A 12,718-nucleotide genomic window follows, 5' to 3' on the forward strand; every position below is an offset into this window, starting at 1 on the left:
GTAAAGGATCTGCTAGTTACATATTGGTACCAGATACCACAAGACACATCTAGAAATCTTGTAGCATCCATGCCTCACTGGGTACGAGCTGTTTTGGCTGCACGTGGAGGACCAACATCATATTAGGTAGGCGGTCATAATGTTTTGGCACATCAGTGTATTTCTATTGAAGAAAAGTTGATGTCTGGGTTTAAAGCTGCCAAAGACAAGGTGTAAATGCCAAACATTTCTTGAAAATAGAAAGAAAGTTCAAAATAAACTTAAACCCTTAGTGGTTTATCACTCAGAAAACCTGTGGGCTTTTTAGGGCAATGACAAGAAGTCGTTCTTGTACACTTCAGGGCTAACTCAAAGGCCTGAGTGACAATAGCAATGTTCGAAGAGTGGTTTATAATTGTGTTTGCTCCTAAAGTTGAAAAATATTGCTTACAAATATCAGTGCCTTTAAAGATATTAATGCTCCTTGACAATGCTTCCCGTCATCCTAAATAGCTAGTTGATCTTTATGACAACGTCAAGGTGTTATTTCCCTCCAAATACAACAGCTTTCATTCAATCAATGGATCAGGGAATTATCTGCGAATCCAAAGCTTATTTTTTTCAAAAATTTTCTGAGGCTGTAAATGCAACAGAGCAAGAGAAGATGGATCTGCGGTACTTTTGGAAGATGTTTAACATCCTTGATGGAACATGCTACATTTCCAGAGCCTGGAGTGATGTAACAACAGGTTATATGAGCGGAGCTTAATAGCAAAGCTTCAACATTCCGAGCTTCAACAAAGATGAGCTGATGTCTGTGTCTTCTGTTGCCAAAGAAATTGTAAACTTATCCCAGGAGTTGCAGCTGGCCCTAGGCGCCTCCGTAGCCAGGTGGGAAGGAGCAACAGTGCATAGCACACGCTTCTTGATTAGACTGGGGTTCGAGCCCGTCACCACCAAATACAGAGGATGTGGAAAGGTCAGGGAATGACCACCGCGTATTCCCGGAGCAATATGGCCTTAGTTGCTAATGCTCCTAAAAACCAAAACAACAATAGCAGCTGGCCCTGGAGGACGAAGACATAGATGATCTTGCGGATGAACGAGGTGAACAACTGAAGACCTAGCTGAGTTGAATGCACAAAGAGTTGAGGAGTAAGGAAGAGCTGAATTCATTGGGGAATTGGAGAAACCCAAGAAGCAGTTCAAATTAAAAGAAATGGCAAAAGAGTTTCGTAAAATTCAGGAAGGTCTCTTTCTGTTTGACGGAATGGATGAAACGCCAAACATTTCTAGAAAATAGAAAAGGTTCAAGATTGCTTATCGCAAAATTTATGAAGAAAAAAAAGCATATGAAACAGATGAAGATCGAGGAGTTCATATCGCATACCTGAAGCATTATTAATGCTTCAGGTTTGTTTTAAGTTACCTTCAGTTCATCACCTGAAGTTTATAGACTTTGATTCATTGTGTGGTTTAGACCAAATGTACACTTTGGTTTTGATTTCCTTAGTAGCCCTTGTAAAGCCTACATGGCATATGAAATACATATCAGTTTTTACACTAAATTAACATGCTTCTTTTTTTTTTTTTTTTCCCCTTTTATGTTTTCTTTTCTTATGTGCCACTCTGGCTACTTGATCGCTGTTTCCAGATAGTTTTTAATTGTTATGGTATATAACTGTTTTTCTTCATTCTTCTGAGGATATTATGTAGTTTTAGCAATTTTGGCATAACAAGGATATAGTAGCAATATTTTTTTTAGTCATTCCCTAGTTACGTAAAAATTGACTTACATAAGAAGTCTTGGAATGTATCTCTTACGTTTGTCGGGGACAGACTGTGCTATATATATAGCTGAAGCACGGGATATTTTTACTGTTGTGCACTATTGGAAGTGTGAATGGGCAACAATATGGCAACTGCATAGAAATAAAATTTTATTGGTTTGTACATAAAAGCTGTTGCTTTTTTGCTTGTTGTTTTTGTTATAAATAATGATTTATTATTTGCTAGTGTGCCTGAAATGTACTCATTTCATGCATTAACTGACTTTTTTGTTATATGATCACTGTGGTTTGCATCTCACCAAGGATTTCCATGACTTTTGATAAAGGTGTAGTATGATGGCCTCAGTGTGGATACTAAACTATTGACAGCATTATTGTATGGAACAAATTTTACTGATTGTGTTGAAAAATAAAAGCCCATCCAGTTGTGTCCAGCTTTCATTAGGTTCTGATTGAATACAGATGCAATAAATATTATCTTCTTTAATTTATTGAGGGGGAAAAAAAAAATATTTGAAGAAGGCTTGAAACATCATAATATTTTAATGGAGCTTTGTTCATATGCACAATCGTAACTTGAGGGAGTAATAATTTGGTAATTTATCTCTTGTGCTTTTTCATTTTGTGTTGTTTTGGTACTCTGGTAATGGTTAATGTGTCATGTAATTAATGTATAGATAAAAGCTCATGTACAAAATTTAAAATCCTTAAATTTTCATAGATTTTAAAATGAGTGGACCAACAAAGATCATAGTGTAAGTTTCATTGATATGGCAGCTTTGGGAAATTGGCATTAGATGAATTTAAAACTATCAAGTAATGTGTACCCCAGTAATGTGTACCCCACATCTGGTGAGTGTGGGCTTGGCACACCCAAGGTCCTGACCTGGATATCATCATTCTTCTCTTCCTTGGCGATTCCCTTTTATTTCCCTCTCTCTCTCTCTCTCTCTCTCTCTCTGGCTCTCTCTCTCTCTCTCTCTCTCTCTCTCTCTCTCTCTCTCTGGCTCTCTCTCTCTCTCTCTCTTTTGGGGTAGTTCAGAAATTTTTTGTTTTTTTTGGCTGGTGCAGCCTAAGCCTCAGGCTTCCTTGCACCATATGGCTAATAATAATAATAATAATAATAATAATAATTTCTAGTCTGTTCCAGAAGACTTTTTTTTTTTAGTATAATAATATGGTAAAGTTAAAAAAATTTAAACCAGCATTTCTTTATTTTTTTGTAAGGAATAATGCAAAATATGATGTGAACTTGATCAATGATGACAAAAATTCAAGATATCACATCACAGAATGGTCAAATTGTTTTCTCTATTAAATGGGGGGGGGTGACTGATAAGAAATCTTTTTGTAGATATAATATTATTAATGAAAATATGAGAAACATAATGATTATTGCTTCTTAAAAATAATTTGCATGTTATTTTTAATAAATTCTGTGATTAAGTTTTTTGCTTTGTTATTTTTAGGCTGCATGTATTCCTCTATTTTTATCTAACAAAGATGTGGTTGTTGAAGCAGTTACAGGAAGTGGGAAAACTTTAGCATTTATTGTTCCTCTGCTGGAAATTTTATTAAAAGGAGAACCATTAAAAAAACAAGAGGTAAATTGTATTAAATATGTTTTTTTGATGTTAAATATTCAGTGCAGGTAGTCAATCAAACCTCTCAAATGTAGCACCCTAAGGAACTGGTTCTTGCTGAATCTTCTAATTTTCTGGATTTTGTGTGCTCCTAAAAGGAAAAAAAGCCTCCAAAAAATTGCATTTCTATACTGAAACTTACTGTAGAAACATAGCCTTTTTTTTTAAGAAAAAAAAAAAGACTATGTACACTAAGTAAGCTTTTAGCACATTCTGTGTAGTTAGGGTGACTATATGTCCCGGTTTAGCTGGGACAGTCCCAGAAAGTTTGGTTTATGTCCCGGTTAAAAATATTTTTATTTCAACTGTAAATTTCTTATTGGTCTATTTTTCTATTTCATAGAGATTAATTAACACTAACTTCCTATGGAATTTATGGCTTTTGAGTTACTTAATAATAGAATTTTTTTTGTTAGTTGTTGCGCATTGGCTTCTGTGGCCATAATGCACCTCCCAAAGTTTTTTGCATTTTACTCTGATCGAAGCCCGAGGCGGGATTCGAACCCGCGACCTTTGGGTTGCCAGGCAGCCACTTTACCCACCTGGTTAGCTCAGTTGGCATAATAGAATTACTCACAAATGTAGAATCTTACACAAACAATAAATATGGAATAAATAAATTATCATGCTATACTAAATCTCAAACACAGCAGTACTATCTATTACACAACCAGACAGTGGACCAGTTAAACCATATGGCAGTCTGTAAACTTTTCTCTAGCTACCCTCAGAGCAAATATTTTTCATTAAAAAGCAGCTATTATTTTAAAATCCACTGGAGAAGGCTTTAACTATAACAATTAATGAAATAAATTTTATTTTCATCCATATCAATGAAAAAAAAAATCTCTTTTAATGAACAGCCATGTGCAGAATTTATTTCTCAAGTTGATATCGCCTGATTGTGTTTCCTGTTTTGTATTTGTGTTTTTGTATGGGTGGCTCCTAGAACAAAAGTTCATCTCTACCTCATTGCTCAGTTCAGTTTTTACAGACTCTGTCAAAGTAAGGCCAGTGTATGTCATGTAGTTAAAAAAAAAAAAAAAAAAAAAAAAAAAGTTTATCCCGCACGAAACCAGAGTCCCATGCAGGTTGAACAGGATATTGGAAGAAGAAGGTAAGGGGGGGGGAAGTTTTTCATCCTGCATGGGAGAGAAAGTGATAGAACATAAAAAATTTGTCTGTGAGTTTATATGTGTGTTCTGTAGTGTAGTGTAGTGTTGTGTTTTGGCCTTTTGGCTACCTAGAAGCAGCGATCATCTGGACAACTGCCTCCAGGTACTCATCCCATTGTATTCTATCAGTTGGAACAGTCGGCAGTGAAGTCCCTGGGGTCTGGTAGTTTTGATGGTTAGCATAGGTCTTCCTCTTCTCAAATATATTAATTGGTGTAGTTGTTCTTCATTGTAGGTGGGGATTTCCCCTTTAGATTGTTTCTTTGCTCTTGGTAGCGGGTGCATTTGAGGAGCATGTGCCTCCAATTTTCCTCCTGTCCACAGTGACAGCAGTCTGTGTCAAGGAGTCCTAGCTGGTGCAGTTTGCTATTTAGTGATCCATGCCCAGTGAGAGTGAAAGAAGGCTGGATGGTTGGGGAGAACCACTTATTTGTTGCTTTGGCTGTAGTGAAAGTTACCTGTGGAAGGAAAACCCTTTCCGACTGGTGAGGTGTCCCATCTGGTCTGTCACAGTTTTACCATTTCATTATAACAATGTGTTTTTTCGTGTTTAACTTCTGTGTTTAGGTTAATATCTACTCCTGCTATTGCTGCTGGGATGTGTTTTTTGAATCTGTAGGATAACCCCCCTAAAGATAAAACGGAGGTCCAATGGTAGGTCACTAGCCAATACTTGTAATGCAGCCATGGAGACTGTGTGGCAAACCCGATGGGAGGCCAGCAGCATTGATCTTTGGATTGAAGCAAATTTTTTCTTCATTTTACTGTTCTTGTCCTGGTGTAACCAGGCCCCTGCTGCGTATGAGACAATGGGCAGAAAAACCGCCTTATAATAGAGGGGCAAGGTGTGCCTTGAGAGTCCCCACTCGTTCCTTGACACTAACTATGTATGCAGTGAATTCTTTGTTTTGTTGTGAACATGCTGCAGGTGCGGGAGGAAGGAGAGTCGATGATCCATTATTACACCAAGAACTCGTGTTTGTTCGGCGATGGGGAGTTGAATTCCGTTAATTTTGACCTGAGGGGGCCTTCTCAGATCTAATCTGGTTTTAAACACCATCAGTGTGGTCCATGATATTAGACTAATGAGGATCGTTTGGGCTGCTTGTTCTATTGCTGTGTGCGATTTTCCAGAGACAATGATGGTCAGATCGTTGGCAAATGCTATAACTTTTGTTTTTTCAAATGTGTAACTCAGCCAGTCTTGTTTCCTGTACACAATATTTGTCTACGTTTTCAATATCCCATGGGGGTTGTAGTGATATAACAGATCATATAAAAATGAAGAAACGCAAATCTGCACTAGACTGTGGTTTCTTTTTTGAAGCTCTTAAGAGTTATTTTCAGAAGACTGATCCTGAAAATGACGGACTTGCTTGTGCATCTGCAGAGACAACGATGGTCAGATTGTCGGCAAATGCTATAACTTTTGTTTTTTTTCAAATATGTAACTCAGCCAGTCTTGTTTCCTGTACACAGTATTTGTCTATATTTTCAGTATTCCATGGGGGTTGTAGTGATATAACAGATCATATAAAAACGAAGAAACACAAATCTGTGCTAGAGACTGCGGTTTCTTTTTCGAAGCTCTTTCATTATTTTGTTATTTTGAGAAGACTGATCCTGAAAATGACAGACTTGCTTGTGCAGCTGCAGAAGATGCTTTCGCATATCACTACGTGAAGCATGATTTTTCATTTACATCCAGTGATTGTTCATCTAAATTAATCTCTGATATTTAACTCCAAATTCTCCTATGCATGTATGAAAAGTGAAGCAATTGCTGTCAATGTCTTGGTTCCGTTAGCAGAGGAAGAGCTATGAATGGAGTTAACTGGTATACGTTTCATTACCATATCATTTGATGCTTCAAATTGAAAAGCAGTTAAATTGATTACAATAATGATTTGTTATTTTAATCCTAGAAATGGAGTTAATGTAAAACTACTAGAGGTTTATTCTGTTAAAGGTGAAATGTAAATATTATTGTAGATTCCATTGTAAAATCAATTGAAAAATTTGATATTGTTGATAAAGTTATGTTTTTGTTGTGATAACACAAATTTGGTGGTGTACAACATTGTGGAATGAACAATGTTGCAAACAAATTAAGAAACTTCCTGAACAGAGACCTGCTCTGAATTGGTTGCGTTGCTCAGTGGCGTATCCAGGTATTGTAAGGATGGGCATGGCATCCAGGCTTTTGAGTTTTTTTTGAAAGAACACCTCCAGCGTTCTGTTTCTTTAATTTCAAATTTTTGGTTAAAGGGAGCATATAACCTCTGCCCACACCTGAATGCACCCCTGGTGCTGCTCATATTATTCATAATTATGTAGAAACAAGTTGTGATACTCTCCTAATAGATTGGAAGCTTTAGTTGTAAAAATTTATAAATATTTTCACAAATATACAGTTAGAGTAACAGAACTGCAAACTTTCTGTGAAAAGGTTCACGTTGAGTATAAAAATTTACTTCAGCATGGCAATACACTGTTTCTTTCCTTGCTACCTGTGATAAACAGAATTTTAGAAATGTTTGGCCTTTAAAAAAATTACTTTTTGAATCAGCCAAAGTGCCCAATTTTAGCTGAGATATTTACTCGCTCTATTTGCCCAATGCTTTGATTGAAGTTTTTAAGATGATTTTGAACAAATAATAACCAAAATTTAACATTTTCATCTTTAATGAAATTTAAAATTAAGTGTTAATTTAAGTGTATCCCATCCCTGTAGAAGCAGTCTCTCCTGTTAACAAAGGCGCCTCCGTAGCCAGGTGGGCAGGAGCAGCAGTGCGTAGCACACGCTTCTTGATTAGACCAGGGTTCTATCCCGTGACCACCAAATACAGAGGATGCGGAAAGGTCAGGGAATGACCACCGCACATCCGCGGAGCAATATGGCCTTAGTTGCTAATGCTCCTAAAAACCAAATAACCTGTTAACAAGCACAGACTAGGCTGAGAAAAATTCTACCCCTTGAGCCTTCCACAATCTCTCCAGGGCCGAATTGATCAACAAAGCTCTCACCATATACTCCCTCCTATCGTGTCTGGACAGAATTGCAGACACTTTCAAATTCAACCCCTAACTCAAGACTTTTTTTCAGCATTGTCTTGTACTTGTTAAGTAATTCTGCCGGTCTCCCACTCTTAATATCATTAGTGCCGACGTGTACAACAATATCACCCTTTCTGCCCTTAAAGGGTAATATCTGCCCTATAACATCATCAACCTTTGCCCCTGGCAGATCTACCTTTTGCCCCTGGTCTTGTTCCATCTATCCTTTTTGCACAATATGTTCCCCGTTTCCCCTGACAATAGTCACCTACAACAACTAGTTTCTTTGGGACCATCACATTCTGCCTTGCGGGTTGCCCCTGTGTTGTGTGGTGTTCAAGTGCAAGCTCTGGTATTGATGTGGGCAGCTGAGAGTTGATGGGCCCCCTCAATTTAAATCCTTCCAGGGCATCCACCCTGTCCTTCAAGCTCTCATATAAGCCCATAACAATGCCGAGTTGGCGCCTGATTTCCTTGCACCCCTTACATCGCGTGCGCACACACACACAAAGACATTCCACTTGGCAATATCACGTCCCGTTCCTGGTTGTCCACAAACATCAAACAAGCAGTGCGTTTCGATAGACTGTGATTCAGAGGACAACCGTCCCCTCCCCCCCCTCAGTTCTGCTCTGAGCCACAGCACTTCCACTAGTTTGAGCCTTTTGCTTTTCTGCTCTGGTCTGAGTCATGATTTCTATTCAAGTTCAATAAAATTCCAATACAAAATATAACCCTAAACCTATATTCCAATGTAGTTATAACACTATATATATGTATTTCGGTATCGAATGTTATCTGCGAGTTACGTTATATGACTTTGTTATCCCCTGTCAACTTATATGTATCAATTTATGATGTTGTGTTTGTAATAACTAGGTTGCTATATTTATTTAGTTAAAAAAAGTACAATTCAATTGACAATGAAATTTAATAAGAATAATAAATTTTACTGATTAATTGGTACTACTATACTCGCTATCTAGTTTTCCGTTAAACCTTACACTAGCACACATATCGCATAACAATGGCGGCAAGTTACGAACGGTTAATCTACGGACACGAGGTATTGTTTACTTTCCAAATCGCGCAATTTCTATAAGTATCTTGACTAGGTCTCTAAGCTACTTATAGAAAATAATTTAATCTAACAATTAAGTCAATAAAGCGGCTAAGTATAATTAAAATCTTTCGTTTACAGGGAGCTGCAAAACCTGTCCACACATGGATTTGATACCCTTACCGATTCTAAGTAATAACCTACACAATCTCTATCTAAATTCAATTTAAACTGAAGTATTGCTACTAGGAATATAAAGCAACTCTAAAAAATAAATTAATATGCCAATTTAAGTCAATAAAAAAGCAAAAACTTGTTTATTTGCTGGAGCTGTAAAACCTTTGCCTGTTTTTTTAATTGGTCTATAATTTCCATTTTCTGATTTATCTCCTGTCTTATGCAGCAAAACTATGGTTGCATTATTCCACTCCTTAGGCATCACACTTTTTCTAATGCATTTTGTGAAGAGTCTTGCCAGTTTTTGTGCCATGTTTCTCTTCCTCCCAATTTTAACAACTCTACAGTAACTTCATCTTCCCCGGGGGATTTCTGATTCTTCATTTTCTTCAATGCATGTTCTACCTCATCAGGAAGAATATCGGGTATGTCGTATGTGTCGCTACTTTTCAATCCATCTTCCCCACTGCTGGCATCATTCCCTCGCTCCTTGTATAATTCTCTGTAGTAGTCTTCTGCTATTTGAATTATGCCTTCTCTGCTATTTATAAGTATACCCACGCTATTCTTCAGTTTCAGTATCTTTCTATATTACTGCGCATGGCTGCTGATTTCAATCCTTTGTTTTTCCTTAATGCTTGTTCTACTTTTCTTGTGTTAAATCTTATGTCCTCTCTGAGTCTCTTTCTAATGGCTTTACATAACTCAATTTTCTCCTTGTCACTGTTTATCTTGCTCTTCGTTTGTCGTCTTCGGTTCATCATGACAAATGTTTCTTGATTAATTTTTTCTTCTTTGGATTTCTTTTTACCTATAGGTTTCTTGGGCTTTATCACTTTCAGAAATTTTTAATATTCCTTATCGATATCTTGGTCCTGAGCTTTCTGCAGAAGCTCAAACTTGTTAAGTTCCAGTACATACTGCTTTTTCTCCTCTTCTGTTATCTCAAAGACCTCCGTATTAATTACTCAAGTCAGTTTTTTCCTTTCTTCTCTTACATCTATATCAAATGTGCATCTTATCATTCTGTGATCACTTCCAACATTTACCTTGTTGAGGACGGTAACATCTTTCATGATATATCTTCTGTTAGTGAGGATGAAGTCGATTTCATTAGTTGTTAATCCATTTCGGCTCTTCCATTTCCACTTTCTGTTCACCTTTTTCTTGAAAAAAAGTGTTCGTTACTGACAATTCCTCGAGATTCTGCAAAGTCCACAAGTCTTTCACCTCTTTCATTTCTTTCACCAATTCCAAAATTTCCTATAGTTCCCCTTTCTGTGCTGTTTTGTCTTTTTCCAACTTTAGCATTGAAGTCCCCCATAATGATAGTGTAGTTGATTTTCTGCTCATCTAGAAGACTCAATTTCAGTGTATATTTCTTCAACCTCTTCTTCATCGTGGCTCGATGTTGGTGCATAAATCATTATAACCTTTAGCTTGTACCTCTTAGAAATTCTGAGTAGTAGTCTTAACACCCTTGGTGATGTACTTTTGAATTCCAAAATGTTGTTTTTTATGTCTTTATGGACCAGAAACCAACTCCACCTTCCATCCTTTCACTGTTTCCATTGGTACAGCAGATTTCTACTTGATATACTTATAAATAAAGAAGAAGAAATGATATAAACAATTCATTTCTTCTTCTTGTTTCAGCAAAACCGATGATATTCCAATTCACATTTTCTAATTCCTTTTCCAGCTCTAATATCCTGTCTTCACCGATGAGTGATCTTACGTTGTAACTGGCCAAGTTCAGTTTCTGTGCGTGGCAGCCTGGTCGTACCCAGAGATTCTTAGCACCCTCTGTTTTCACTCTGATCCTCTCACTGCCGTAAGTGGGGAAGTGAAAGCCACTGTGGACCATTTGTTTCGTTCTGCTGTCATGTGCTGGAGGGTTTGGTCTTTTCCTCTTCACGATGACCAGGCGTCTTGAAGAGAACCACTCTACGTGTTCTTGCCACCTAAGTGACGTAACAGAGCTTACCATCGAGAAGGTGTGCATGAGTGGATTTTAGGGAGGTAGGCCAACTGGACTTCTCCTAAATCTACTGAGATAGAAAGATATTGGATCCATCAGTGTTTTAGACTGAGTGTCTGATAACACATAGAATGCCTGTTCTCTAATGACCCCTGGTATAACTAATATTAAATCAAAACTAATGCTCGTAACATGGCAAAACTGTTGAGGAAAAATAATAAATTAAACACAATGATTAATCAATAGGGAGGGAGAAGAAAAGGTAGTAAGACTAAATTGTAGCAGAATATCTCCAAATAATTTAGAAAATGCAATTAAAAATAATAAATCAATTTTAAAATTTAGAGCAATTACAACATTAGTGTTGGCATTCAAGGTGAGTGGATACGCTTCGTCAGGGCTCTTCAGTTTAGTGGATTGGATTACTGTTGATTATTGCTTTTAAATATTTGATTTATTTAGTATATTGTTGGATTATTTTGTTATAGGTTTTCCATTAACAGTTTGATTTTTTTTATAATATTATAGATATAATTTTTTAAAGTTAATTTTCATTGATATTTAGCTAATTTTATAATGTTAATTATGAGATCTGCCTTAAACACGTCACAGGGTATCGTAATCACACAGAAATAGCCGATGGCGATTTACATGTGAGTCATGATTTAATCCGTTGCGGAACCTGTGGAATGTTTTCCAAGGTCGACCTGGTTACTAATCATAGCTCACCTGTGGATTCTTTTCTTTGTGATCGATGTAAGTGTGCTCCGATCTTAAATTACAATTTGGTGCACTGACGGAACAATTTGAGTCACTAAACAAACGGGTGTTTGCCCTCGAGAATAATGCATCTGGGAGCTCGTCAGGGACTCAAGACTCCAGCAATCTACCAAGTGATGCGCTCCCGATTCAAGCCTCAAAACAGAAAAACCAAGTGCAAACTACTATGGCTCAAAAGGACTTTGTTTTATAAGGAGACTCTATTGTCAGGGAAACAGGGAATATTTTTTGTAATAAGGATAGGAGTAGAACCAGAGTATATCTGCCGGGAGCAGATATACTCTGACATGATTAATGACATATACTCTGATTAATGACATCACCAACAGTTTGTCAGATTTTAAGGGGAGTAAAGAGAATATTATTCATGTAGTGACTAATGACATTAAACGTACACGATCTGACGATTCGTTGGAAAAAAAAAGACCATGCTGAGGAAATGCCGCGAGCTAGGCCACAATGTCTGTGTGTCGATAGGAGGGATTATATGTTAAAAGCCTTGTGGATTAACTCAAGACTTGAAGGACTCTGCAAGGCTTTTGGGGGGGGGGGAATTTCTATCAGCTTGGCCCACACTTGTAGGTAGAAGTAATTTTTGTAGAGACTGGATACACTTAAACAAAGGTGGTGCAAACGTTTTTGCCAGTATTATTGAGGATACCTTAAAGGTTCAGGGAAACTGCTAGTTGGGGGGGGGGGAGATGTGGGTAATACTGACATGCATTTATCTGATAATATTTGTCAAAGTAATTTTTGCACATACCTCAAGAGTTATCTGTTTCCCCAACTGGACATATTATCTAGATGTTCTGAGGGCAGAAACGTTTCAAGTGAGCGGGTAGCTAATGCCAGTGAAGAGAGCTTAAAAAACTTCAAGGGTTCTTAAATATATAAGAACAGTAAGTCTTAATTGTTTATATAGTAATGTTAGAAGTGTCGTCAATAAAATGAGCAAATTCGAACTGCTAGTTAAAACAAGTAACACGGACATAATAGGGCTTACAGAAACGTGATGCCACCCGGAAAAAGGGGATAATGAGTTTCAGCTTGTATAATGTATTTAGGAAGGATAGGTA

The 12,718-nt window shown here is 37.2% G+C and overlaps 1 protein-coding gene across 4 annotated transcripts in view; it reads left to right on the forward strand.

The window, feature by feature from the left end:
• Positions 1-12,718, forward strand: part of LOC150081741 (ATP-dependent RNA helicase DDX55) — a 596,429-nt gene that overhangs the window by 50,869 nt on the left and 532,842 nt on the right. For 3 of the 4 annotated variants that reach the window (XR_016547250.1, XM_090378843.1, XM_090378844.1), the window contains exon 3: positions 3,239-3,373. The exons of the other annotated variant lie outside the window; for it this stretch is intronic. Coding sequence is in view for 2 of the 3 variants with exons in the window: in XM_090378843.1 (XP_090234969.1) it covers positions 3,239-3,373 (135 nt within the window). In the remaining variant the exon portion in view is untranslated. The remainder of the gene's footprint in view (positions 1-3,238; positions 3,374-12,718) is intronic. 4 annotated transcript variants of the gene reach the window in all.

The sequence above is a fragment of the Mastigoproctus giganteus genome, chromosome 8 (genome assembly GCF_048544385.1).
Source record: "Mastigoproctus giganteus isolate SK-2022 chromosome 8, ASM4854438v1, whole genome shotgun sequence".
NCBI lineage: Eukaryota > Metazoa > Arthropoda > Arachnida > Uropygi > Thelyphonidae > Mastigoproctus > Mastigoproctus giganteus.